The following is a 27,878-nucleotide window of genomic DNA, read 5'->3' on the forward strand; positions in this document are numbered from 1 at the left end:
GTGGTTAGAAAGAGTTGTCTTCTTTGACTTTGGAAAGCCTTTTTCTAACATTACTGACCGTTCGACCGTTCACACCAGAAACTCTGAATGAATTGTTTGACTCAAACGATTATATTTGCACTAACACGTGTCTATTTATTTTACAAACTAACTCTCCAGCACATATCCATACAACTGTCACTCCCAGGAGCTTTCATGCACCTGTTGCACCTTCGAAGGTAATCTGCAACTGCACAATTCAACACTTAACAACAGGTAGTTTCGCTTCTTGTCACAACAAACGCCTTCGTATCCAACCGGTGGCCAACAAAACGTTCTCGTTCGTGGCACTTTCGGTGCTTGGCCAGGGCATTGGATTGGACAAAGGTTTTCGAACAATCCGGACACTTGTGCGGTCGCAGTCCACTGTGTATGAGGGTGTGTCGCAGCAGGTCATACCGTTCCTTGAAGGCCTTCGAGCACACCTCACACTCGTGTGGTCTCTCATCACTGTGTGTCTTGCGATGGCGCACCAGCACGTGCTTTTCGGTAAACGTTTTTCCACACTGATCACACTCGAAGGGTCGCTCGTTCGCGTGACTCAGGACGTGTGTCTTGAGGGCGTGCAGACGAACAAACTGTTTGCCACAAAGCCCACAGCAATGGGGTCTATCCTCGCGATGCAGAAGCCGATGGCTCGAAAGGGCGCTGGGTTGTGTGAAGGTTCGTCCACACGTGTCACACCGCAGACTGGGTCCTCGTAAATCGTGCAGCTTCTTGTGTGCGGAGAGCGTCGAGGAGAGCCGGAACGCCTTGGGACAACTGGGACACTGGAACGGTCTTTCGTTTGTGTGTCGTCGAAGGTGTTCGGCGAGGGAAGTCTTGCAGGAGAAGTGTTTGTTGCAGTGAGGACAAGGTTGGAGATTGTTGTTCTTCTCACTGTCGGGTTGATCATCACACGGATAGGGACCCTTGGAGCATATGTCCTGGGGAGAGACCGATGCATCAATCTTGTACATGATATCCGTGTCGTCGGTGTCCTTCAGAATGTTGGAAGTTGATTCATCACAGTCCACGGATTCTTTCAGATCTGCCGTCGGAGTACTGGAATTAGCACACAAACACACAAACAAAATTACTCTCAACAATTGGTGGTGGGTTTTTGGGAAGATGTAAATTGCCGTCGGATGATGGAATTCTGTCCAAAGTCTTCCATTACCTGGAGCTTAAAGGTAGATCTCATCTAAAGCTAACCGCAAACAAGACCCAACTGTGGAAACCTTCTCGCTACAAGCAATCGAATCTGTGATGCTTCATCAGGGAGATACGAGCGAGCGCCATCAGCCAACATCAGTCCTTGATTGAGTCCTTTTATCGTCGTCCTGCTTTTCCGTACTTCCCGGCGACGAATACTGAGACCTGATTGGTCCGGCAGCGTTGGCAACCGAATGGCAACGCCCCTTTGGAAATGCTCTTTTCTTCGTAGGAAAAGTGTGGAAATGGGTGCCATCGAGCGGTTGCAAGAGAATCAGAACCAGACTTCTTTTGGATGAGCATGAGCATTAGAGTTTCCATTGTTTTTGTACGCAAAACAATCGTAACTGGATGTTGCATAGGTTTTTCCATTGTTGGATGCGAGTAGGATGTGAGTAAATTAGAACTTCCAACTATTATTGATCGATGCCATTGATTAGCACGACTAGGTCGCTTTGAATAGAGTGCATCTGACCGTATAATGGTCGATATAAAGTATGCAACAAGCTCTGCACTCGATCGATTATTAAAACAATTTCCCAACGCACGGCACCAGGGAATTGGAAAATGAAGTTGATATTTATTTAGCACAAACTTTCCGTCACGGAACATTTCCGGATCCGTCATCCGCCATCCTTAACCCTTGCAGTAGGGACATTTCTAGTTGAGAAGAATGGAGAAATACATAAATCATGCAGAAGTACCACCGCAGTCCCAACGGTTATTTCCCGCTTTATGGCCCACTGTCTGTGGCAAATAGCGCGAGCACCTTTTGCACGGTTGTTTCCGGATTGTGCCTATGCAAATAACGATAATGAGCAGCGAGTGATTGTTTTCCTTGGCCGCTCATTAAACATGCTGTTCCTTGTTTTTTTCGCGCAAAAAAAAGAAGTTTTCCGTTGGTCGACTGTCGAAGTCGTTTCTTCATCTCTTAATGTACCAAATCAAGGATGTTTGAGTTTTCGAAGTCCTTTTTCATCTGAAGTTTTACGAAAGTTTTATTTAAATCGAGTGTAACAACGTTTTAGCCATTAACGCGGTGTTTCCAAGGAAGACTTATAATGTAATTAATGTAATTTGTGATCAAATGATCTGAGAATCTTGCATTCAAAGACGAATCACGGTAATCGCACTCGCTAGATTATAAGGCTTCTTGGAGTTTTGCTCCGGAAAATAACGTTTAATTGATACAAAAATGATAAAAGCTATCACACGAATTAGCAAAGAGTTGGACTCTAATGTAGTAGAAATACACGAGAAGTTAATAGAGAATGTTTGGAGTACCTTCTCCAAACATGTTTCCTTTATATTTACGTTCAATCTTTAAGTTCAATCTGAATCAAACTTCTCGAGCCAAATCAAACACATTTCTAATAACAAACACAGCCGAATCCATCAGTTTCGAGAAACAATGCGTCCTCTATTGCTTTACGAATCATTAAACATTTATCAATCCCAGAAACTTTGTCTTGCTGGAGTACGAGGCAACGACGGCAAAAGATTGTGATCCGGTTTCGGCATCGCTTGAGTTGAAATTGAGATTGGCTTGATGAAAGTTCTCGTTGCAGCACTTTGGCGAAGTTTTGTGTAGCCAACAAGCGTCCCTAAGGCCCCATAGACTGAATGTTTCATAAGCCGAAAACACGTGACCAAGCAAGAAAGTAGGATTACAGAACCAACCAGTAACGTCCAAGTTCTTGCTTCACGTGTGTGTATGTAAGAGGTGTTAAGAAGAAGCCTTTCTAGAAGTTGACCTCCTTGGGAAATTGGGTTTCCATTCATACAAGGCCTCATACTTCCGTCTTCTAACTAAACGTGTGTTTGGTGAGGTTTATTTAAGCAGTTGAGCAATTTATCTCAACGTGCCAAAAATTCAAATAATTACTAAATCCATGATTGTTGCCCTTTCAATAGATAAAAATGATTAAAGTTTGCTGTGGCTCTCCTTCCAGAATGTGAAGATGAATATTTATTTTGAAGTTAACCAGGGAACAAAAAAGTTGGAAAGCATCCTTCTGCTCCAGCGGCTGCTCATGTGCAATTCAGCATCATTTACAGCTGGATACCTCGTCTGCAATATGTGTGGCATGTTTATGGATTCATTGGTTATTTTTCTCCATTATACAACTAACTATTTTCCATTCTCAGATCACTTCATTACGTATTCATATCCCTAAATGAAGCCAATCAAGTTGTAATTTTTATTTGCTTGGCATACTCTCGGTGCAGAACGCATTTTCCATCACAATTTTCCAGCTCATGCACAAAGAAGTAGGAGCGTTTTTCAATGAACGATTTTAGTTTGCATGAATGGGATGCTGCTGCCGTATTATGTTGACTTAAAGGAAGCCAGTCCAATGTCTACAAAATGGTAGCAACTGAGCACTGAATGTCAACAACCGAAATCGGAAGGACAAAAGCGTTCTCTGCAACTACAATTACGGAGAGGAACCCCTTCTATTTGGTTGCTAATCCTTGTGTACCAGAACCTTGTTAGTTTTGTGCAAACAAATAGTTTATAGTCCAAAACTGGGAAGCCTTCTGAGTACAAGGCCAAGTAGAGGTACGTTTGTTGCTTGTTGTGAGATTTATCCACCTCAAATGGTGCGAATGTAATTTCTTAATCCTTCTGTACGAGATGCGCTCAGAGGGCGAGGTGGTCCAACGTTTGAAACCTACATTAACGTCATTGCGAAAGGGACTTTTGATCGCCATACTTACGTGCATTTGGAGGGTTTCCAGTAGGAAGATGAATGGCCCATTGTGAGTTGCCTTAGTGGATCAAAATCAGTTAACGGTAGGTTTGTTTTGTCGAACTCTAAAGAATGTTGGTCCATGAGTTCCTCATCACTCTGTGAAAGTATTGTTGTGTAGCTTGTGTCTTTGAGCAGGATTGATCGAATCTCGATGTCCAACTCTCGGTCTTCGGCGTTCAAATTGAAGCTGTTAGGAGTGATAATTTTAAACGGAGAAAAGACAGGGATACATTATCGGAAGGAAATCCAAAAGTCACACCTAAAAGGCCTAATTAAAAATCATAAGCCGGTTCAATTGGTGTTCCATCATCAATGGTCCATTACCATTACGAGGACAAATTGTTGTCACAATAGACTACAAGGGAAAATAAAGAAAAAAGTAATCCACTTACATGTCTATGATATCCCAGTCCATCATGACGTCTGTTGCCATTTCGTTGTGATCCAAAAGCTTAAGGAAACGTCCCAGAAGAGAGTTTTTTGGTGCTTTTGTTTGTGTCACACACGGATGGAATCACACAAAAAACACAAGAATGGGACCAGGAAGTCGCCGGAAGGAATCTCGATTAAGGTATATTCAACACAATGATGGCATTTTTTCCCATACACTATGAAAAGATTTCACACAGTAAATTGAGAGAGAACTCTCGACAGCTTAACTGCTTAACGCACAAAACAACCAATTAGAGACCAATTACGTCCACAATAAATCGTTCACAGAGCCAGTTTAGAAGGACATACTATCATCGAGACTGTTAGGTATTGCACAATGAACCAGTTCTTCTCTGAGCACTATAAGTCTAGAATTCCTCAAGAATTACTCCACTGACGAGTTTCGAGAGTGTCAACTCTGATTGCACCTATTCGATCCGACAGTTCGTTGAAAAGTGAGGCTGGCCCAGTTCGACGCCATTCGAACAGCTCCTTCCCTGGACGCTGACTAGTCACTGGCGAGTCCTTCCGCGTGCTCTCCTGACTCCGTCTCCTGTGTTCCAAGGATAGCGTTGCACAAAGTAGAAAATCCGTAATGGAAGCAGCAAGGTAAACAAATTTAACGCTTATGTGTGTGGTAGAACAGATACAGAGCGACACAAACAGGCAGAAGGATTGTAAAGGAAGGGCAGAGAAAGGAGTCCTTCCCTTATATTGCCCTGCTTGGAAGGGTGGGACACACGACACTGATCTGCACATAATCCGCGGACCTTCTGGGACCTCCGCAGTTTGAAACAGTAAGGCGAGGACGTTTGAGCGAGGAAGCGGAAAAACTGAGTTTTCACAATCGGCCCACTCTTTCGCACTGCTCGCAATGGTGTCTCGTTCTGAGGCTCTCTGGTCACACTCGGATCATTTCGCGAGGACACGCGCGTCATGCACATAAGCGATTATTTATTTTCCAAATCTGATTTACAATTCTGCAGGGGAAGATGTTGACTCTGGAGGTTGTGCGTGTTCGTCTCGCCGACTGTCCTTTATGTGCAAAGTGTATGCTTCCTATGTAGTCATTTCGAAAACATAAGCTCTCTGTGAAAGTTCTGGTGTCCGAAACGTGGTTCCTTCTTTCACGCTTGTGAGCATATAAAGAACGCACCATGGTGGAAAGTATAGGCCGGCCAGCCAAGACAAAACAGGGGTGAGAACGATTACTGATTTAGGAAAATTAGAAGGATTATGTATTTATCTCTTCTCTCGACGATCCTCAACGCGCACGGAAAGCATCCATAGATGGTAATGGATGGTTTAGACTCTCCGATAAGGATCCTTCTTCTTGTTCGCATGCTCAAGGCAAGGAATGCAAGGACACGGAGGAGGTCTTCGAGACAGAGCAAGTTGAGAGTATTTGGAAAAGCGAGATGACAACAGCTAGAGATAACGTTTCGCGCACGCGAAGAGGAAGCGCATCCGGTGTTTCGTGTTCCGGTGACGTCAATGGCATGCGCATTTGTTAATTGACAAGGATATACAAGAGCATCCACACTGGTGAGACAACAACGGAGAGCGATGGCGCGCTCGGGAAGAAATGAAATGGACGAGATCACATTTATCGGAAAAGCGATTGGCCAAATGCCAAGGAAAACACTCTAATCTCCGATTTTCCGATCTTCGTTCCTTGGAGGTCTCTCAGGGCATTGGCGGGAGGAATTTGGTGGAACGGCGACACACACACACACACACACACACACACACACACACACACACACACACACACACACACACACACACACACACACACACACACACACACACACACACAATCGTGAGAGGATTGTTGCTGGTGTTGGATAACTCGAATATCGAAGCTAATCAGAGTGGGAAGATCGGAAGCATGGAGTCATCTTCCTCTCGTGCAGAAGGTAGTTTATGTATTTGGCAAAACCTTATTAACCGATTAGTGAGCCGCCACGCGATGACAGAGGTGTTACGAATCGCCTGAACTGATTTGATATGGCGCTATCGGTCTACTTACCAGGAATTGGATGGTAAAACATTTTTAGGAATTCGTTACCATCAGTTTTCGTTGGAGTGGTTTCACCATTTTTCCATCTTGGCCACATCCAATCAACGCTAATAGAAAATCGCAATCCACCCGACAAATCCCACATGGTACCGTGAAAGATTAAGACAAACATGGGCATCGAGCTGAGCTGTGTTGCATGTTTGCGTTTCCCGGGTGTGTGGCGTCGTGTTTCGTCTGGTTTGCAATTTGGCCGCTGGGCAATTTCCCGCCATGCGTCGGTAACGAATACCGGTGAAATCTCGGCGATCCTTGCATCCGTGTTGGGTGTTACGAGATGATGGTTGTTGCACGAGGATGAAGAAAAACAACAATTTATAATTAAATTTAAACTCGCCTCGCAGTTGTTTTTCTTCCACGGCAATCGGCTTCGAGGGATGGCGATAGAACAGAACCTGCGAGGAAAAAAGGGCAAAATATAGACACACGGCGGCACCATGGCGTTGGTAACGGGGTATTGCTTTATTTTAGCAGAATAGAACAAACTCAGAAGGAGAGAGAGATCTGTGGCCTCCGGTTTTTGTCGAAATGCCAATCAAATGCTAGCCTTAAAATGGCCTACTAGAAGGCCTCGCAGTCAACAAGCAATAACAGCTTGTTTACTATTAATTTGAAAAGTTGGTTCAGATTGGATGTGTTGGTGCCGTCGGGTCATCATTTGTAGGAAAAATTGCACAAATTTGGTTAAAAACTGTCGATTGTACTGTGAAGTTGCGATTGAAATAACTCAAATATCTGGATAGGAATACTAACCTCGTACGAGGACTTTGACCAGAGGATTCAATTACCCTAATGAGTCATGAAAATAATCAATAACCATTCAACTGCACCACCGATTGCCCTGTGGCTCTTGCGTTGGTCGGCTAAAGGTATTATCGAACATTTTGTTGATTTATTGATGAGCTTCATAGACGACGCATATTGCAGTTTTGAATGCATTCGATGGCGAATGTATTTGTGAAAAGTACAACAGATGTTTCCGTGGTGTAGTGGTTATCACATCCGCCTAACACGCGGAAGGCCCCCGGTTCGATCCCGGGCGGAAACAGTCTCAGATATTTTGCCACTATGTTCGGAGTGATCTCGTTGCTCTGAATGGTAGCCAAAGATAGCTCTTACCCCACCACAAAATGACCATTGTTTCGTATATTTTCCATTCACTTGGCTTTCGGGGGGTTTGGCGTGTACTTTCTCTTGCAACGGACAGATGAAAGTCTCCCCCTCTTTTGGGGTTATTTGGAGCACGAATGGAAGCTGAATGCGCTTTTCTGAAGCTCTTTCAAGTCACCGTCTGTAGCCGTGATCGTCTAGTGGTTAGGACCCTACGTTGTGGCCGTAGTAACCCAGGTTCGAATCCTGGTCACGGCAGTGTTGTTGGAAGTTGATGTGAGAGAAGTTCTCAAACTATTTCAGTAGAACACTGTCACGGAGGACGGAGAAAGACGACTGCAAATGATTTTTTGAAATAACTAAGTTATAGGTTTAGTAAAATTCTTCTCTTTGTGGTCGTCGAATGTAAGAGTGAGTAGGTGGTATGTCTACAGGCAAAGATTTTCCCCGGTTTATTTACCTGTTTGTTGGGAGGCTGCTGGAACAGCTTCGAAACCAGCTTTACAACACGGTGGGTGCTCTTGCGTTATCGCTACCGGGCGTTATGGATGACTTGTTGGATGGCGAGGTGTTTCATGCGAAACGCAAAAGTCCACATTAGAGATATCTCATTTGCCTAATGCATTGCCGCCGGCAAAAGAAGGAATCATGCAGGAATGGGATCATTTCGTTTCGGCGATAGACATGTGGGAAACACAGTGGAAGAGGTCCTTTGAAAATGTTAGTTATTGTGGTGTCATTGTTTGTAGCTTGGGATTAGAGCTAAATTGTGAGTAAAAATCTGGTATCATAGACTTCAGCCTCAAGGAAGACAGTAAATCCTTCTGCCAGCTGGTTTTAATTTGGCAACCATCAATCCATCGAACACCACTTTGTAATCAGGCAATAATAAAATCAAGATGCAATGGATCTTACCTGAAATCTCTTCAATTCATTTTCCAAATCAGTTTCTTTGACAAAGGTGTTCCTGGAGGATCAATTTTCGGACCTGAAGTACCTTTTTTTACGGGAAGCAATCTGCGGTAACCACTTCAGGCAAGAGTTGATTCAGCTGTTGTTCATTTGAGGAGGCGCACTCTCGTTGCCTCTTCAATGAGTGGCAAAAGGACCAACACAGGGACAGAGAAGGTTAGCCAGGGCGTTGGTTTGGAACAATTCGGAAGAAGTCATTATACGAATTAATTGATGTGTCAATAGTGGAAACATAATCCGGGGTACGAGTGTGTTTGAATAGGCTGCAGATTTGAGGTTCGAAAAAGCTGTAAGAAGGGCTTTTCGGTGCTTTCAGAGTGTGAGAGTGCATGAAGCAATATTTCGTAAATGATGGTTTGTTGTAGTGTTACAAAATAAGTAATTGCTAGTTGAAAACATCAAATTTAAGCTTTAATGCTGGTGTTGTTTCTATCACCTGATTAAATCATCATTAAGCAATGCATTCGCACGGCCCATTTGTCACCCTTGTTTTAGTTAATCTACACCAGCGGCAATATGCAATGTGTCACAAGATGAGAAATATACCCCGAAGGCTCTACCACTAGCTCCTAGTCAGCAAGCCCTTTTAGGCGATATCAAAGTGACAAAAACAATCTCACACCCTCTGGTGAGGAATGATGCACGTGTCCGGAGCTAAGCGTTGTGGCCGACGCCTTGGTTCGACATTGATCTGCATTACTTTTCCCAATCCCTTCGTGGTAACTTGCCGCAGACTTAGGTTTATTACAAAGAACAATGTGTTGGAAAAGTCGAGTGGATAGAAGTGATGGAGATATGATTCTATTTACTGATAAGCCGTTCCGGTGAAAACTACGAGTGTGCCTTGGCATACATAATTGGTTCCAGGAAGGTTTTACGATTTATCTAACCCACTTGTAGTTCAATTTGACTTCTGTCAAAAACAAGTGATTACATAGTATGAATTAAATATTACAGCTCCTTCTTCCTTTCGGCTTGACCTTCTCCAGCAAAGGACATGCAGGCTATCTATCTAACGGTTTCCTAGACTTACTGATATAACACGTAGTTGAATAGTTCATCCCGGATATGGTTTGATTCCCAGTCCTGCCGTGTAATAATGATTGACGAAGCTATATCGCTTCGCCTACACCGGTGGTAAAATCCATTGTTATTATTAAATTAGTTGTAGCGCACGTTTACGGAAATACAATATTAATATTATAATAGATATAGATAAGGGAAAATCACTTTAGCATTTTCTATCATACAGTGGGTAGAAGTAAAATACTGCAATACGTTGAAACTATTTTTAAAATATATCAGAAAATTGCTTGTTGCACATGAAGTCCTACTGGCTTTCGTTTTCCACCCATAGTTCTAGTTAGATTTTTACGGTTGTTCCTTTCCTTTCTGTAGAAATAGAACCTTTCTGTAATTTTATACCTTATTTTAACCATGCTAAGCCATTTTCAAATCATTACAAATTAAATCTATCTAAAGTCGTGCTTCGCTGCCCATATTAAATCAAAATTTAAATTGTTCTTGGCCATGTGCCCGTAAATCGGAATCCCGCTTGAAAAATTTCAAACGGTTTTTCGAACACGTTGCCGTGTTCGAATTCGTAACTGCATCGTTTCGGTTGTTGGTTCGTTTCGGCGTTTGTACGTTTATTATCCCTCCTTGCGGAGTTAAGTTCTGGAAAGGCATTCAGCGAGAAAAAAAGTGCACGAAAATAAGATCATTTTCGGTCAGGCAGCGGGCTGCGGTGAAAAAGTCTGTCACAGGCGATTGCAGCATCGTGTTTTCGTGCGGTTTCTGCTGAAGGTTTAGTGGACCTCGTGTTCCTTTTAGTGCAGTTTCGTGTTCGCGTGCACCCGTGTGTGAGCTGTGTGCCTTTTGCAGCAAAAGAAGGAGAAAAGTGTCAGTCAGTGTGCAAAATTCATGTCACCAGCAAACCGGAAGTGTACCGTGTGTGTGAGTGTGCAGTTTCCCAAGTGGTAGCTCGTTTTTTCATGTGTGACTAAGTCCAGAAGGCCAATCCTTCTGTGTGCCGTTGCAGTGACTAAGAGGAGCGCCAGACGGTGTAATAAACTTTCCGGATCCCCGGATCATTCTAGCTCTCCCCAGGGCTGCTATGTCCGGTTCCGTCCCCTGCCATTCGGTGACAGTCGGAAGCACGAAGCGAAAACGGTGAAACAGGAAACAAAGCAACGCCGGAAAAGAACAAAAACCCGTGCATCGTCGTTCGGTTGGTGTGTGAATCGGCCCCGGCCCGGACCCTCGAAACGCATCGGATGAGGATGTAGCTGATTTAGTTCGCACCACAATTTAGCATCTTTATTTGCGACGTGTCACACAAAACGACCATACTGCATGCCGCAGTCCCTTGGCATCATACAAAATACCTGCCTTCCCGTGTACGGTTTTTGTGTGATTGGCAAGAGTTGATACAAGCGGCAGAATTCATCAAAGAAAAGCGGAAATTTTCAACCCCTACGATACAGACACACGCACACACGAACACATCCTCTTCCTCATAACGTATACTTAATCATAGTTACCGGTGCAGAACCGTCTGCCTGCTAGGATTCAACGAATTCCGCAGGGAAATTATCGTCGTCGCCTTCGATTGATATTGTTCGAAAATCAGCTACCAAAACAACAACGCACTCTAAGGATATTCCGTGGCTTCCCACATATCAATACACGGCACACTCATACACATACATAACGGGCGAGAAGCATCGAGGACGCGCGGCGCGTGAGCACACGTTTTTATCGATCCGTAGAGCAAATCAGGAAGTGCCAGTCCAGCCAACCAACCCACCAACCATCCAGCTCTTTCTCGCCTCGCCGTCGCAGGAACCCGTCGCAGCTTGTACGCTTGGTAAACGAGGACGAACACAGGCAGCAACGGGGAAAAACAAGCAGGAAGCCCTCCAAACGAAAAGGTGCGTTTCGGTATGATTTTCAGTAAGGCATTTTCTTGTCATTTGAAGTCAACCCCAGTTGTGGTATTTCGTCACATTTTTGTTTTCGTGCAACACAAAAATTGCATTGATTTTCTTCCCCCCGCTTTATTCCATGTATTCCAGTTGCCCGGATTAATATGGGTGATTTTTATTGGCAATTTATAACAGAACTATCCTTCCCACACTCGAGTATTGCACCACCTTACGGGTAAGGATCGTTGTGAGACGGTTTCGATGGGGTCAATTTCCATAACGCGCCTATTCTGCGTCACACTTGACGACGACGACCGGTCGATTCAAGCTCTCCCTCTTATCGGTTGGGCATTCCCTTGCGCAACCGCCAGATTTATGACACACATTTCCCACCTGCCATATGGTTACACGAACGAACCAGAACAGAGAAAAGAAACGTAACGTAAAGCGAAGGAGGCGAAGCACGACTTGTGGCTTATCTTGCGACGTTTGGCACGATAAAACAAATCAGCCACAACGATTTTTTTTTTCTAAATTGTTACACGGAAGATCCTAGGACAGATGTTCCTTTGTCTTTCTAGAACATTTTTACACTTAGCTTTTCTGCCAGAAAAAGGTGCAAAAGAAGCGTCCCGGTACTGCTCCTTATCGTACCACCAGTCTGATGGATGATTGAGTATCAATAATTCAATTAGAAATCAATTTTTTATCGCCCCTAAACGTCAATTAAAGCGATTGAACGATCTTTTTTTTTGGGGAGGCTTTTAAAATCACATGCTGTCGTCAGTGAGGGTTATATAATAGGAAGGGAAGGTCTCTGCATCGCACCGCACAGGCATTCATCTTGTCGGTCCATCTGCACCCGTAGTAGAGGTCCTAATTGATCTTACGGAGTACAGTAGGATGCAAAATCATCACCAATGTTGATGGCAGCAACTTGTACGCTTTCCCTTTGCTAAGATTGGGTGAATAATAATCAAACAGATTTGTTTGGCTACATTCCATGTGCATTACATGATCATCATTCACGGATGATCGGTAGAGTGATTCAATTGCAGTCAAAAACTGAATGACTGCATAGCTGTTCTGTTGAAACCTTTTTTTCACATTTGTTTGAGTCATTATTCATTATCAGCTTTTCTTGCAATCGTGTCCTTGCTTTTCTGTGGGAAGATTTTTGAATTTACTTAGCCTTCCAGATGACAGTTCTCTAAACGGTTTTTTTTTATTGTGAGCCGTTGCCTCTTATAAAAAATTATCAAGCTTTTTGTCGCAATTTTTGATTATCTTGTTAAAAATTAGTGTACAGGGCATTCCGACAACTATTGATGTTTGCACAGACGATCTTGAAGACTTCGGGAATTTTCTAAATATTTTTTAATGCGTGCTATTCAAAGCATTTTGAATATTTTAGCATCGTAAGTTTATACCAAAATCATTGAAGATTTTACACATTATCAACAGTTATTTAGGCTAAAAAAATAATACAATTGACATTTGTCCGTGACAATTTCGAGCCAAAGGACAAATACTACCCACTCATGTTTAAAAACGCTACGTATTAAGTTTCGATCTAAGCCGAAGACTCAAGCGCAGATCATTACGTACGTGGCAAATGTGATTAGACGGCAATGGCCGGGTCGGTGTGCCAAGGTGTTGCCCTGTCTAGTCAGCTGTCTTTGGCAGCAGCCATTCATTAAGGTTCAATTTGTTTATTTCTTTCTTTTTCTGTTTACAGGCTACAGCCACCACCAACGATCGCCGTCGTCTAATGCGATAGTAAATCAGTTCGATGGTCGAAAACCAGCGTACCAGCGTCAGTTTGAAGTGAGAGACCCAGCATCGCTACATCAGCTTAAAAGGAAGTAAATCTTCGTGTCAAGTTCAACAGCTATTGAAGGAGCTTGTTTCTGATTTACCCGTCAACAAGCGAATCTGAGTGGTACGGACACAACCGTAATTCCGCAATCGACGTCGACGTCCCGTCGGTGTCGTCGTCGCAACGCTCTGAGTGGCTTCGTAGGACCATGTGCGCGATCTGTACTGCCGTACCGGAGAGTGACATCTTTGTGCTGAGATAGCATCGATACGCGTCCGTCGTAGTCATCAACATTGTCGCGCAACTGATAAGCGCCAACCAGCAGCATCAGCTGCCGCCGCCGCCCCTCCTGTCCCGTCCTTCTGTGCGCGCCTACCGCTTATCATCATTAGCAGCATCAGCGCTAAACGATCATTGCCACCAACACCGCCAACCGATATAGCATAACAAGAGTGCGGCGGTCAATCGGCCCCACTGACACCAGAGCTCCGCCGCCTCCAACAACCCGCAAGAAAGTAGGTGGAAAGAAAGGGAGGTAGGAGGTGAGGAAACGATTTGTTGTTGTGTGCCAACATCTACATCACCCACCCACCGATTCCCTCCTATTTGCGGTAAGCCGCTCACGCACACCAGCGCAAACCCGCTCACCATTACCAATACCAAGGTGGTTGCGGTGGTCGTTGTAGAAGCGCGTCGCACCGATTGCGTGCCGGCAGTCGTTGAAGGCATCGTTGGCGGCGTGCTTGCACTGACCGAGCTCCGGCACCGTGCCTCAGTCGTCAGTCTGATTGCGCGTCGGAGTGTCACGCGGGTGAAACCTCCCTGACGTGGGTGTTAAAGCTACATGATGCCGCTGACGGAAGGATCGGCCCCGGCCGATCGGTGCTCGGCTTCGGGTTCGGCAGCAGGATCGACGTTCGATGTCCAGCTGGACACGGCGCTTACCGACGATCGTCATCATCACGGTGAAGATCCTGCTGCCGCGCGTATCGAAGCTGACGAAACCGATCGGGCGGCGGTACCGTCGTTTTTAGTGGAGAGTGTAGTAAGTGCGGGGCTGCCACCAGAAGCAGAAGAAGATGACGGACCGGCGGCAGTACAGATCAAGAAAGCGCGTAAGTCCATGCTTTTCCAAGCAACGAACCACCACCACCATCATCACCATCAACACCACCGGACACACCGATACGATATCGAGCAAGAGAAATCGCATCCTGACGCTGTATCTACTTTAGCGGAGCTGTTGCAGGAGTCCGGCCTACAGGCGTCCGTGCACGATATTCTAAACGATGGCGAGGAGGACCAGATGTTTATTACCGGGTACGAGCGATGTCTGCGCAAAACGTTCGTCTGCTACGTAGGGTTCCTGCTGACGTTCGGTATCCTGCGGTTGGTGATGCATTGGCGGCGCCATTGGTTGCTGCTGGCGACGCACCGGGAGTGTTCGCTCGAGCGTGCGGACAAGGTGCTGATCCATGAGGCGTACCAGCGGAAGCACGATCTGTACTATGTGAAGGACGTCATAACGCTCAACGGTGATGTTATCAGGTAAGACCGCTCTCATTGTTTTATGCTAATTTGTCAAGGGCGCGTGAATGTCTGCCTGCTCCGATCGTTATCAAACTAGATTCTGCGCTTTCTCGTGGCGTCGAGTCAAGTGCACAGGGGACGGAAGAACCTTCTTCAATACTCGAGTTGTGTGTGAATGCGTTTGTGATTTACATGACCTCCTCAAATCGTTATTATTTAAACTAGCCTGAAGACTGACATTGGCATGCTCTGCCGGTAATAATGTGTGTTTTGTGTGTGAAGGTGTTGTTTTATGTGATGAAGTGGTTTGTGGTGAAGTTAATAGAAGTATCTAACCTTGTTTTCCCTTTTTTCCTCCGGTTGCATGCACTAAACGGCCTAATTATCGATATAGAGAGCGCGAAAGGTGAAGGTAGAATGATATGATTTACATCCAAACAGTGGAACGAATTGTGTGCGGGGATTTTCCCATGATAATGGACTTCGTTTTGTGTGAATGGACGGTGCAAGTGGATAATGCAATTGTTCCAATGTTTCGGTGAAGGTTCCGGTGTTTTATTGATATGACTTATATGGAATTTCTAGGAACCCGTTGTGTGTTATTTGATATTCGAATGACAAAAAAGAATCTATCTCAACCGCTTTTGCTAGTAATCAAAGCTTAAGTGACCTCTTTGAACTGGGAGCTGGTGGTAGATGCGGCAACGGCACTGGTCTTCAAACAGCAGGACCGTTGCCCCGAAGTGAGGACTTGACTATCCAACTACGTAGTATTAGCAAGTCATTAAGCCAAGCAGAAGAAGAAGAATGTGTCTCCCATCCCCTCAGGATCGTTCCCCTGTAGTGTGGACGGACTGCCCAAATAAGCGATGTCAGCAATTCTAGTAAGCCATTACATGGTCGGCATGGTCTCGTAGAACGCCGTTAAGCTAAGAAGATTAAAATTAGTTACAAGCATCCGCATGAAAAAAAAAACCCTCATCATTGCAAGATAAGAACCGAAATGTCAATAGCAAGACCGTTAAATACCTCGTATACCTCGTATAACATCGTTTGAATTGAAGAGTGAATACACTTGAACAAACAGTATGACGATGAATGCATTCCTTTTTTTGTAGAAGAACTCCTGTTAAACGCCACACGTTCCGTTGCTCTCCTCGCCGCTTAACCGCTTGACGATGTCAAAGTTGTTAATTTATAGGCAACAATGTGTTATCCCATGCAAATGCCGGATATATGTTTTGTGTTCGGTTGCTAAGAAAAAACACACAAACTTTAGCGATGACGATGAAGAAACACAAAAAACCGGTTAATTGTTGCTTATGACTCTCGGGGCAGCTCGAGATCGACAACAACAACAAAAAAAGCTCCCAGATTGACAGGTCTTGCATACCAAATGTGTGACTAAAAGCACCCGAAGACGCGAAAAAACCCACTAGACCTAAAATTTGCCCAAGAACGGCAGCATGTCAACGGCACCACTACCAAAGAAGATGGATATGTCTTCGCGGATGGTTTGAGCCATTTCGTGTGCACGCTCGCTCTTCCTTTTATGTCCCAAACGTGCAGCCAGAACTTCGTCGTGGAGTGTTTTAGCTTTCCAGTCTCGTCCAGCTGAATACTTGATATATCTTCTCGACCAACCTGCCCCCTGTAATCCCGCCGGTTGCGCTTTGCCTAATGATGGATTAAAGGATTGCGTAAATAACCCAACACAACACACCTCTTAACCTTTCGGCGTGGAGATGATAAACGGGCCAAGCGTATCAACCAAGCTATCGTAGCGCGGAACCCGGCCTGGTCGGATAGTAGATTGAAAAATTGTTTTTGTCGACCGCCCGCCACCTCGGTCCTCGGTGGCAAACGTTTCGTCCACATCAAGTGGGAAGCGTTCTTCCGTTCTCTGTTTCGGGAATGTTATTAAATTTGGTCTCGCTTTTCGGTTAGTCTTTTTCGCATCCTTTACGACACAAACTTCCGGCCGATTGTCGCGTAAAATCGCTGGATACGAGAGACAGAAAGTAGAAGAATGTGTTGTTGATGTTGCGAGTCGCCTATAGATACAGTTTATTATGACGCAAAATAGACTTCCCCTTCCGCTTGATCGGAGAACATCGAAGGAAAAGAGAATTCCAAAAAATAGTCATGTAACACTCATGTATAAAAAAAACCACACAAACACACCCAGAGACTCACGTGCAATTAATGTTTGGCAATCGAGTTAAGAAAGTGGCCAGAATAGGCCAGAAGGCTCTCAAGGCTATGTAGTTGCCATGTTGCGAATATATGCGTTCCGTTCACTTTTGTACTGCTGCAGCGTCATGAGCTCTCGTCGATTAGTGCGAGGTAATGATTGCTCTACAGTGTTGGCAAAAGAGGTCCAGTTTTTGAACACTTGTGCAGGGCTTTTCCATGTCCCAAAAATAAATGTCACCGTGTCTGCACGATGAAACTTTACGTTTCTAAAGTGTCATCTATCTGCGGAAGTTAAAGTTTATTTATCAGTTTTTTTGGAGCAAATATAAACCTTCCTAAAGCATTCTTTTGACGCAGCCAATTTTACTAAAAAGTGTAGCATCCCTGACGACCTTAACCGATCAATTATCCGTGCTAATTCTTGTGGGCTTTACATTTCAACTCTACCAATCTTATCTTCGTCAAACGATACTCACTCACATAGCCGGATTCCATTGCGTCGTACCGAAATTTCCTTCGCCCGTTTCGCCAACCTACTTCACCGGCATTATCATCTGCACACGATGTTTGCGGCGATGTATTACACCCATTACAGCTGTAAAATTGCTTGTATTATAAGCCCTCCGTTTGAAAAAAAGGCACGACAAATTTAGGTGAGATTACTACCTCCAACGCGCTCTGCCAATCAATCAAACCCCTTTTGACAATATTGCTGCGGCGCATAACAGCCTCGCGGGATGTATTTTTTCGGCCGGTAGAAGGATGAGTGTACTGTGTTTTATGTGTGGTTAACATAAACGAGATCGGCAATAAAAATCGGACATAGTACTACGGTCAATGGAATGGTTTGTGGTGGTGGTGCTGGTCCGGTCCATTCCATTCCAATGTGCGCTGTGTGATATGATGGTGTGCGGTGTGATAATAATAGTTATCGCCTCTATGCAGCGAGAAAACAATAAAATCTTTCGCATCCGCCGCCTGCGGTCCAGGACACAGCGCATATTGCCGATTTCATTGGTGCTCTATCGTTTGGCGCACACTTGTCGATAAGGTCTAATCTGATTTGATGGCCAATGTCGTGCTTAGACGGTGCCGTTTAGTGTGTGCGTGTCTGGTTACGGTGGATGACGGTTCTGACGATCGTTTATTACAATTTAATTCTGGTACGCACAGCAATGCTCCCTATATGCCGGTAGGCTACACACATTGGGCCTGGGAAAATGCATGTAAAAACGATTCAAACACGTAGTGATTTGTGTAGGAAATTATTTGTTGAAATGATTTGTATCATTATTTTGGAGTTTGATTTTTTTCAACCTTGCTTACAATGATAAATTTTCAAATCGCATGTACAAATTGCAGCTCCATGAAAAAAAAAATGAACGTCAAACAATAAAAAAGAAGTAAATTTTTTATTGTTCCGAGTTGTGTATACGACGCGGGAGAATTAATTTGCTGTCTTGCAAACCCCTGTAAAGCATCATAGTTAAATTAAATGGTTAAACGAAGAACAATCTTGATGTCTTTTATTGTCTCGCAGTTCATTGGATAGGATTTTAATAGTTTAATCGGTATTGCATGACTCAACAGCTTATTTGCTAGACTACAGTTGATACCTCGACAAAGTCGTCCATGCTGCTTTAGCTTAACTGAACGTTTAGCACTTAGTCATGGCTGCTGGATTGTGGACAAGAATTATTAGCTTATCTTATCTTATCGATGTAATTGTAATAGATTGAAATCTACAAAAAAAGTTCTTCAATGTCGGGAATTTCGTGATATGTTCTAGAAGATAGGACCAGTATTAAAAACCGATGAAAAATTAACATTGTTCTGTGTTTGAATTTTTATTCTAATTTAGAGCAACGCAAAGATTGCCGAACCCTGAATTATTGAAGCACTCTGTTCAAAAATATCTTGAAATTTCATCACCTTTCCGATAAGTGGCTTCTTTGTGCTGTGAAGGAAATGCTTAAATGATCAATCTGATTCACCGCCTTACACACCTCCTACCACCTACCTATCCACGTTCCCCCCATGGTCATAAAACCCATAAAACGTTTTTTTTTCTTGTATCGGGAAAGCCCCACAACAATCGATTACCTTGCTTGCGGAGGTCTTCCTTTGCTGGATGCAAAAATGCAAGATGTTTCCTTCTTGTTAACGATACACACGACCTTAAGGGCGTACTTGTTGTAGAATTATTTCTTCTTTTTTTGTTATTACAAAAGTCTACTTTTGTTGTTCCCCTTCGTGAGTTGTAACTGATATTTGCAGGTAGATGCTGCTACACACTTGTAACCATGCAGGCCAACTGTACACACATTCTGTGACTAAGCGTCTTACTGTACGATGACTACAGGGCACTCCACCACATGGTGCTTGTTATCTTTCGTGTGTACATACAAAAAAAAAAAGACGAGCGACAGGAAATTCTTAAGATATTTCTAGGTGAGGAAGATAATACAATTAAGAAATACTGCTTCTTTTACGATACAGCCGAGGGTGATAAAAGGCTGGTCTCGCTAAGTAGGTTATTCTCGCTTGAAGTTGATTACTGATGAGCGTTCCAATCTAAATTTGCCCATTGATTGCATCGGATCGTACACTTGTCTATCTGTGTCTGCAACGACAGTGACCTTTACAAACCCGTAATTGAGTGTTGGGAGAAAATAGGGGTGAAAGTGTGGGCGATGCTAAAGAGAGTGAATTATCTCACTTTTCTTATGCAAGGATTTGTGGCATTTGCATAGCAAATTGTAATGCAAAGCAGTGCTCCAAGTGGAGTGGCGCACAATACAGTGGAATCAGTGTAGTAGCAGGTGTTATTTCCACCTAGTCTTCTATTTCTTGGAACACACGGCGATAACAAGCTGACAACACACACACCATTCGGCGCACCGGTATGTGACAGCGTCCGGTCACACTACGGCCTCTAGGGGTGCACAAATTAAATGGCCGGAAATGCAATTGCAACACACTGAGGAAATGGAGGAAAAAGTTGATAAACCGTTGGTGAGGGTAGTAGTTTGCGATTCTGGTTGCACGTTTGCAAATTGGTCGATAACATTTTAGTGCTCTAGAAAGTGTGGAGAATGATAGCGGGACAGTTGGAAAGCTTTGGAACATTTACGGTAAAATATTCCTTTTTTTTTTTTACCAAAAACTTGGTAAACCCCTGGAGCCAGACGGCAGGTCACTGTTCGGATTAGTCTAGTCAATAAAGCGAGCAATTTATTAAACGCTAATCGTCATCCCATAAAGCCGATGGGCTTTTCCTTATCTTCTCTCAGCAATCTCGTGCTCAAATAACCTTCCTACCGCCTCTTCCAGGCCGCCTTCTTCTCGATCTGAAATGCCGTTTGCGTTTCAATCGCATTGCATGTATAACGACGACCTAGTAGCGTAAAAGGAGCGTTACACAAAGACATCCCAACCGTAGAGGTGGGTGATTGTGTGCGCGCCCTTCCGCGTGTATCATTAAGCAAGTCAACCCAACATGTCACCCAACACCACCCCCAACAGTAATACGTCTCTCTCTCAGGAGTTTTGCGAAAAAAAGCCCTAGAATCAGCATAATTGTGTCACACCCGGTGGTGGTACTACACCTCGAGGCGCACACAAGCCCTTGTCGGTTAGGGTTGTTTGGAGCGCGTCAACAGTGCGCGCCAACACCCGGATCGGAAGAGAGAATAAAGCATTCGAACAATGACTTATCTGAGCGGTGGCTTTTGCATACCCGCCTGACGATCAGTGGCAAAACGGGACGGAATCACACCACGTGTCACGTCGAAGATCATCAATAAAGCGTAGCGCTAGAAACGTGTGCAATATGGCGAGAAAAATCGAAGGATGGCGCCCCACGTACCCCCGTTTGTTTCACCACGGCAGGTGTCATGATCGTTTGTGGGTATGTGGAAGGAGCGTGTTTTGTAACCTTCGCTTCGTAGATGCCCCAACAATGTAAGTTGCACGTTGAACACGTTAAGCTTCGTGTTTTAGGAACCATCGCCCGCGCTGTTCAAATGAGTTGACTAAAAGTGCACGAACCTAAACCTATTAGTAAGAGAGGGGTGGATTAGCTGAAGCGTTTCAATGAAGAGACGTGCGCTTTTCAATGCTGCTAAACTAACACGACAAATCCAACCAATAACTATCGGTTGCTTTAGTTTAACAAGGGACTTTGATGGTTTAGTAGCAACCACTAACATGAAGGGACTGATAACAGGACTCATTCACCGTATCCTGGAGTGCAAGGACCAAATTTAGCTCAAGAATAGAGATAGAGACAGCTGATAGAGACCTTGTGAGGCAAGGCCTTTTATTCAGGTCACCACTAACTCCCTAATACGTATTCTTTATAAGAAATATCCCAATCGAAATATTTGTCTGAAACAGAATACTCTTAAAGATTTAATTTGGATTCATCGAGTCTGTCAAATGTTCGGAGTTTACCCATTTCACATCACTAAGTGGATTTTTTCGAAGGGATGATGGAATATTGCAAATCTCCTGTAGGATATAGGAGAATCTTTCATTCACTTGGGGGATTAAGAGGCGATTGTAGTCTCTAAGACTCAAAGCCTCTATAAATAAACGATAAAAAAATCAGTTGGAAGAATTTCGCAGCTCGACTCGGGAACCTTGCAATCAGCCGTGGAATTTTTACTGAACGTTTCTCTATCCTGTTAAATCAAATCATCACTTGAAAAAAGGATTCAACGCATTTTTAATAAAAAATAATTTAAATAATGCTTGTTTAAATCATAACTGATTGCAAAATTCCACAGCCGCGTTGCAAATTTCCCTCAAGTGTATGCAAGATTCCCTTATGTGATTGCAAAGTTCTATTACGAGGTCCTCATACTCAACTTATCGTTTGAAATGTTCCCCTAAGTCGTTCTACCATTTCATTATGTGAATCCATATAAAGACTTGTTACCGAAAATCCATATCAGATCCAGCAATTGCCGAATAAAGAGATACGATCTTGGATATTTTCCTAAGTGTCCTATGTAAAATTTTTTGTCCCGATTTAATTTAGAGATATGTTTTATTCGGTAAAATAGGCCTGTGCTTATCTTACTTAAGTATAAAGATTGATTTTTATGTGGCGCTCAAAAGCATTTTATTATTTCCTCGGTTAAATTATTCACGAACTTGTCAACAGATTTATTATGTCGACCTACTTCATCGAACCTTAGCTTCCGTTTGCCTCGCACTTCAATAATCACCCCTTCTAACGTTAGCCTTTACCATTCCCCACGGTAGTTGAAAATGATACCGGGGACTGCCTTCTACTTGCCTTGATTGTATAATTTCTAACGACACACGTGTTACGCAAAAGTATTCGAGAGAAAACATGCATAATCATTTCGTGCCTGAACAATTGTCATTATGTTGCAGCGGTCTCCAATTGAAATGGTTTGGCATGGCCCGCGAAAGACGACAGCGACGACAGTTGACACATAATTGAAACTTTTTCCACCATGCGGCTGTGCCACTCTGCCCGGTAATCTTGAAAGCTTTGCATGGGGACGTAATAAAACAATTGACTTGTAGTGTAAACAAATCATGGTTTCGTGTTACGGTTCACCAACACCCTTGTGTGACAGTGAATGAATGAAGCGCGGGTTTCCTTGAGAGAGGGTTTTAATTAAACTGGGTAAAGTGCCTCGAGTGGTCGGCTTATGGTGTTCTGCATAAGTATAGAAATAGAACTTTGGATGAGATGCATGCCTGCTATTTAAGTATATTTACTTCCGAGAAAATGGTTTGGAAAAAGACCTCCCTACTGAACAATTTTTTGTTTTATTTTAGTTTTAATATTCTCGATATAAACGCTGACAGAGCTGAGCTGGTGGGGGGACCGTTTTTCTGCATCGAAAGCATCGAATGAATTTAAATCAGCGATACTGTAAAATATCCCTTTTCGAGGATCTGCTGACCCAAAAAGCATTAGGGATTAGTCGACCGTTTTTTATGTAATCGGCAAACTAAGGAATAAAATATTGTGTAAAAAAAAAACGAAAAGCTCAATGGGGTCTGGTAGTTTATGAAGAAGACAAGAAAAAGAGAGGGATTTCTTAAAAAGCAATAAAATGAACGGAACGTTTCGCCAAAAGAAGGCTTGAGAGAATGCGCCTCACCAAACCAAAAAAAAAAGCTTTATATTGGTTCCATTCCCGTCTTTGTCTTACGTGGGCCAAGTCTGGCCGACCGGCTAGTGTCTTCCCAGTTCATTATCCCAGTTTATGTGGGTTGATTTGGACCATGTAAAAAATGTGTGGCGTCATCCCCTGGTGGGGGGGGGAGGGGGGTGCCTTCAACCCTACACGTTCTCCCCACCGAGAACTTCTAAAGCTATGCACAAAATTGATGTTGGAGAGAACGAGGAGCAAGCCAGCCAGCCAACTCGCGACGCTCGTCCTTCCGATGTGTTCAATCTTAATTAGAGTTTATTTGTTTGGACGTTTCGCCGGCACGTTAGTCAAGCAATGCTCGGCAGTCCATTGATGCGAGAGAGAGTAAGAGGTGTGGGGTGAGAGTATTGGGGCAGGACGACTATGATAAAAATGGATGAGGGTTGAAATTCCGCTGTGCTAAACCAACACGCTGATTGATCGTCGCCGGCCGTCCGCAGTTCGCAGTTCGACCCAGAAAAAGAGAGGATTGAAACTTTGAATAGGGCAAATCAATTAAAAGCGCAACGATATGAGCATTGATTTGAAGGGATTTAGTTGTTGGCAAATCTCGATGCTCTCGATGGGATATTCTTACATAATGTTACATAAGTTTCAATTCTTTTAATACAGTAACCTACAATCGGTTATCCCAGTCATTCCGATGGTAACAATGTCGCCTGCATTTAATCTAAATTTTGGTCTTTAAATGCCTAAATATTATGACCTGTCTTGCACCTTGGCGACTAGGACCGAGATTCAAATTCTATCCAGAATGGTCAACAACTGGAAAACCAAAACCTTCCTGCTGAAGATTGATGATGCTCTTGAAGAACACAGAAAGCTCTTTTTTTCACATACCTTTCCCATAACGAATAACTAAAAAACTGCCGAATTAATGCTCAAATAGTGGCTTACACATAAATCTAATCTGCTTTCTTTCTCGTATGCTTTTCATTTTAGTGAAATTCTGGACGAAAAGAAGAAACCAACAACCTCCAACGCACGAAACGTGATCAAGGAACTAACGCAGAATGGAATTGTCGACTACATTGGGTTCTTGCGCTCGCTTGACCCGTTCCAGGTGGCCTACCATCGGACAGGTGGACGTTTCGAGCTTGCAAGCACAATGCGCTACTTTTGCTGCAAAAAGCTTCGCTACATCTGGTGTGATGTGAGCAAAAAGTTCATCAAGCTACAGGGCCTTGATGTGGAGGTACCGAGCGTACTCATCCACCACACGAAAGGGCTATCCAAGTACGAACAAAGCATCCGCCGGCTAATCTACGGAAGTAACGAAATCTTTATCCCGCTGCGCACCGTCCTAACGCTACTATTTCTCGAGGTGCTCAACCCGTTCTACGTGTTTCAGATCTTCTCGGTTATACTGTGGTTCTTCTACGAGTACTATTACTACGCGGTCGTTATTATACTGATGAGCGCGTTCGGTATAACGGTATCGATCATACAGACGCAGCGCAACCAGCGTGCCCTATACTCAACGGTCAAGAGCACCGATACAGCAATGGTAGTGCGCGATACGATGGAATCGGAAACGATCGAAACGCGCTTTCTGGTACCGGGTGATGTGTTGGAAATTCCCGCCACCGGTTGTACGATGCAGTGTGATGCGGTACTACTATCGGGTAACTGTATCCTGGATGAATCGATGCTGACGGGTGAGAGTGTTCCAGTGACGAAGACTCCGTTGCCGCTGAAGCGTGATTTGATCTACAATCGAAAGGAGCATGCACGTCACACACTGTTCTGCGGGACACGCGTTATCCAGACTCGTTACATTGGGAGTGAGAAGGTGCTGGTGAAGGTGTTGAACACGGGCAACATCACCGCAAAGGGGGGATTGATCCGATCGATTCTTTATCCACCTCCGGTGGACTATAAGTTTGAGAAGGATTCGTACAAGTTCATCACCGTGCTGGGTGTGGTGGCGTTCTGTGGCTTTGTGTATACGCTTTATACGAAGATAAGCCGCAGTATTGGTGCGATTAAGATTATTGTGGAATCGTTGGATCTGATCACGATCGCTGTTCCGCCGGCACTGCCGGCTGCGATGACTGTTGGCCGTATGTACGCTCAGAAGCGTTTGAAGAAGAGCAACATCTACTGTATCTCACCGCGTGCAATCAACGTGTCCGGAAGTATCGATTGTGTGTGTTTCGACAAGACGGGAACGTTGACGGAGGACGGTCTGGATATGTGGGGTGTACTGCCGAAGGATTCGACCAACAGTTTTCAAATACCGCTCAAGGAAATTGCCCGTTTACCGATGAGTGATCATCTACTCTTCGGTATGGTGACGTGCCATTCGATAACGTTCGTCAATGGGGAGATGCGTGGTGATCCACTTGATCTGAAGATATTTGAGTCGACTGGTTGGATTTTGGAGGAGGCGAATGTGTCCGACGAGACCAAGTACGACATGCTGTTCCCGACGATTGTGAAACCACCGCGCGGTGACTCGCGAGACGAGCTAAACCTCGAGCTGGACGTAGCGTACGACAATTCGAACGATATCGGTATTGTGCGTGAGTTTTCCTTTACAAGCGCACTGCAGCGAATGTCGGTAGTAACGCGTAAGGTGTCCGACAACCATTTCAACGTGTACGTGAAAGGATCGCCCGAGATGATTAGCTCGCTGTGTAGGCCCGAGAGCATACCACAAGATTTTCAATCGAAGCTAGGATTCTACGCCCAGCAAGGCTATCGAATCATTGCGATCGCTTACAAACAGCTGGACAAGAAGCTAAACTACCCAAAGGTACAGAAAATTGCACGCGAAAAGGTAGAGTGTGAGCTAGAATTCTTAGGGTTTGTAATATTGGAAAATCGACTCAAAGCGGACACAGAGGAAGTGATCGAAAGTCTAAACGCAGCCAACATTCGCTCGGTAATGGTAACCGGAGATAACCTGCTTACTGCGGCAAGTGTCGCACACGACTGTGGTATGGTACTGGCGGGTCAGAATCTTGTCACAGTGACAGCACACGCGGATAAAACAAATCCGGATCGTTACTTCCTGTCGTACGATATTACCGGTCAGCCACAGCTAACACAGTCCGATATCATTAACGATAATGATCAGATGCCGACCGATGGTAAGTCGGATGGAACGGCCATCCACCACAGAGTGAAGGAGAATGGGAACTACGCCCTCATGACAGAATCGAACAGTATCAGCAGTTCGATCGACACGTGTACCATCTCGACCCAGCTCAGTACCAACTTCGACCACAAGGATATTCACTCGCATCGTATCATCATTGAGCCTCCGGACCATCACGATGTAAAGGCGGTAAATGGTGGCACGTTCGGAAAGGGTACGAGTACAGCATCCGGTTCGTTCCGGTTCGCACTTACCGGCAAAACGTGGGCAATCATTAACGAACACTTCCCGGAGCTGGTACCAACGATTACTTCGTTCGGGACCGTTTTTGCGCGCATGTCTCCGGATCAGAAACAACACTTAATTACGGGGCTGCAAAATCTTGGCTACTACGTGGCAATGTGTGGCGATGGAGCGAACGATTGTGGTGCGTTAAAGGCGGCTCACACGGGTATTTCACTGTCGGAAGCAGAATCATCCGTCGCATCACCATTTACGTCGAAAAATCCAACAATCGCCTGTGTGCCGAATGTTATCAAGGAGGGTCGTGCCGCGTTGGTAACTTCGTTCGGTATATTTAAATTTATGGCGGCCTATTCACTCGTTCAGTTCGCATCCGTCGTGATCCTTTACTCGATCGATTCGAACCTTACCGATTGGCAGTATCTGTATATCGATCTGTTTATCATCTCGATTGTGGCGTTCTTCTTCGGCAAAACTTCTTCCTACGATGGACCGCTTGTGAAGCAAACACCTTCCAACTCGCTTATATCGCTTGCGCCGCTTCTCTCCCTCGCTCTGCACATGATCGTAGCGATCGGCATACAGATGGCCGGTTGGTATCATGTGCAAGCGCAACCATGGTTCGAACCATTCAACTACACCTCCGACCGGGAACTGAACGATCACGGATGCTTCGAAAACTATACCATCTTTGCGATCTCCTGCTACCAGTATCTCATACTGGCGATTGTCTTCTCCAAGGGTGCTCCCTACCGGAAGTCTATCTTCTCCAACTATGGCTTCATCATTAGCATCGTGGTGAATGCGGCGATTGCCGTCGTACTAACCGTGTATCCACCAACCTGGATAGCGGAACAGTTCGAGCTTGTTATGCCACCGGAGGGAGAGTTTCGTTTCCGGCTGTATCTCGTCGCGTATGGATTGATCAACTTCCTACTGTCACTGTTTATTGAACACGTGATTGTGGATGAGATTGCTTTCAAGAGGTTACGCTACCGGTGGCACAATGTGGCCAAATCACGCCGCAAGTACTTACAGATACAGCAAAGCTTCCAGCGCGATATCCACTCGCCGAGCGACTTTAAAACCGTGTTCGGTTGGTCGAGCGAGAAGTATGATTACTGACGCCATCTTTCTGCTGATAGTGTTGCGTCGTCGGCGGCACTCCAAGTTATTGCTCGGCTGCTGTGGCTTGGTGTGGTGGTTTCGGTCGTCGTATGCCATTGGAAGGACGTCGGTTATTACAATAGAGAAGCGAAGGTGCGGTAGCATCG

At 44.5% G+C, this 27,878-nt stretch overlaps 3 protein-coding genes and 2 non-coding genes across 5 annotated transcripts in view; 3 read left to right on the plus strand and 2 right to left on the minus strand.

Annotated features, from left to right (window-relative positions):
- The window catches only part of LOC126568525 (ADP-ribosylation factor-like protein 5B), a 241,679-nt gene that overhangs the window by 168,007 nt on the left and 45,794 nt on the right, over positions 1-27,878 (minus strand). The window lies entirely within an intron of this gene.
- LOC126568318 (zinc finger protein 70-like) lies at positions 246-4,422 on the minus strand. Its single transcript, XM_050224777.1, has 3 exons — positions 4,382-4,422; positions 3,955-4,176; positions 246-1,083 (listed from the first exon to the last, which is right to left on the minus strand). Exons 1-3 carry the CDS (start codon positions 4,420-4,422, stop codon positions 246-248), a joined length of 1,101 nt encoding a protein of 366 aa, XP_050080734.1.
- Trnav-aac (transfer RNA valine (anticodon AAC)) lies at positions 7,477-7,549 on the plus strand. The gene has a single exon. It is a non-coding gene; the product is annotated as a tRNA-Val (tRNA).
- Trnah-gug (transfer RNA histidin (anticodon GUG)) lies at positions 7,798-7,869 on the plus strand. Its single transcript has one exon. It is a non-coding gene; the product is annotated as a tRNA-His (tRNA).
- On the plus strand, positions 14,032-27,783 carry LOC126567779 (polyamine-transporting ATPase 13A3). The gene is made up of 2 exons (XM_050224066.1): positions 14,032-14,877; positions 24,201-27,783. The coding sequence occupies exons 1-2, from the start codon at positions 14,174-14,176 to the stop codon at positions 27,727-27,729; spliced, it is 4,233 nt and encodes a 1,410-aa protein (XP_050080023.1). The 5' UTR covers positions 14,032-14,173; the 3' UTR covers positions 27,730-27,783.

Source organism: Anopheles maculipalpis, chromosome 2RL, assembly GCF_943734695.1.
Source record: "Anopheles maculipalpis chromosome 2RL, idAnoMacuDA_375_x, whole genome shotgun sequence".
In the NCBI taxonomy this organism is placed as follows: domain Eukaryota; kingdom Metazoa; phylum Arthropoda; class Insecta; order Diptera; family Culicidae; genus Anopheles; species Anopheles maculipalpis.

Coding starts and splice junctions, on each gene's coding strand:
- LOC126567779 (XM_050224066.1), top strand. CDS start 14,174: ATGATGCCGCTGACGGAAGGATCGGCCCCGGCCGATCGGTGCTCGGCT. Junction 14,878..24,200: donor CTCAACGGTGATGTTATCAG/GTAAGACCGCTC, acceptor TTTTCATTTTAG/TGAAATTCTGGACGAAAAGA.
- LOC126568318 (XM_050224777.1), bottom strand. CDS start 4,422: ATGGCAACAGACGTCATGATGGACTGGGATATCATAGACAT. Junction 4,177..4,381: donor GACTGGGATATCATAGACAT/GTAAGTGGATTA, acceptor CACTCCTAACAG/CTTCAATTTGAACGCCGAAG. Junction 1,084..3,954: donor TGGAAACCCTCCAAATGCAC/GTAAGTATGGCG, acceptor TGCTAATTCCAG/TACTCCGACGGCAGATCTGA.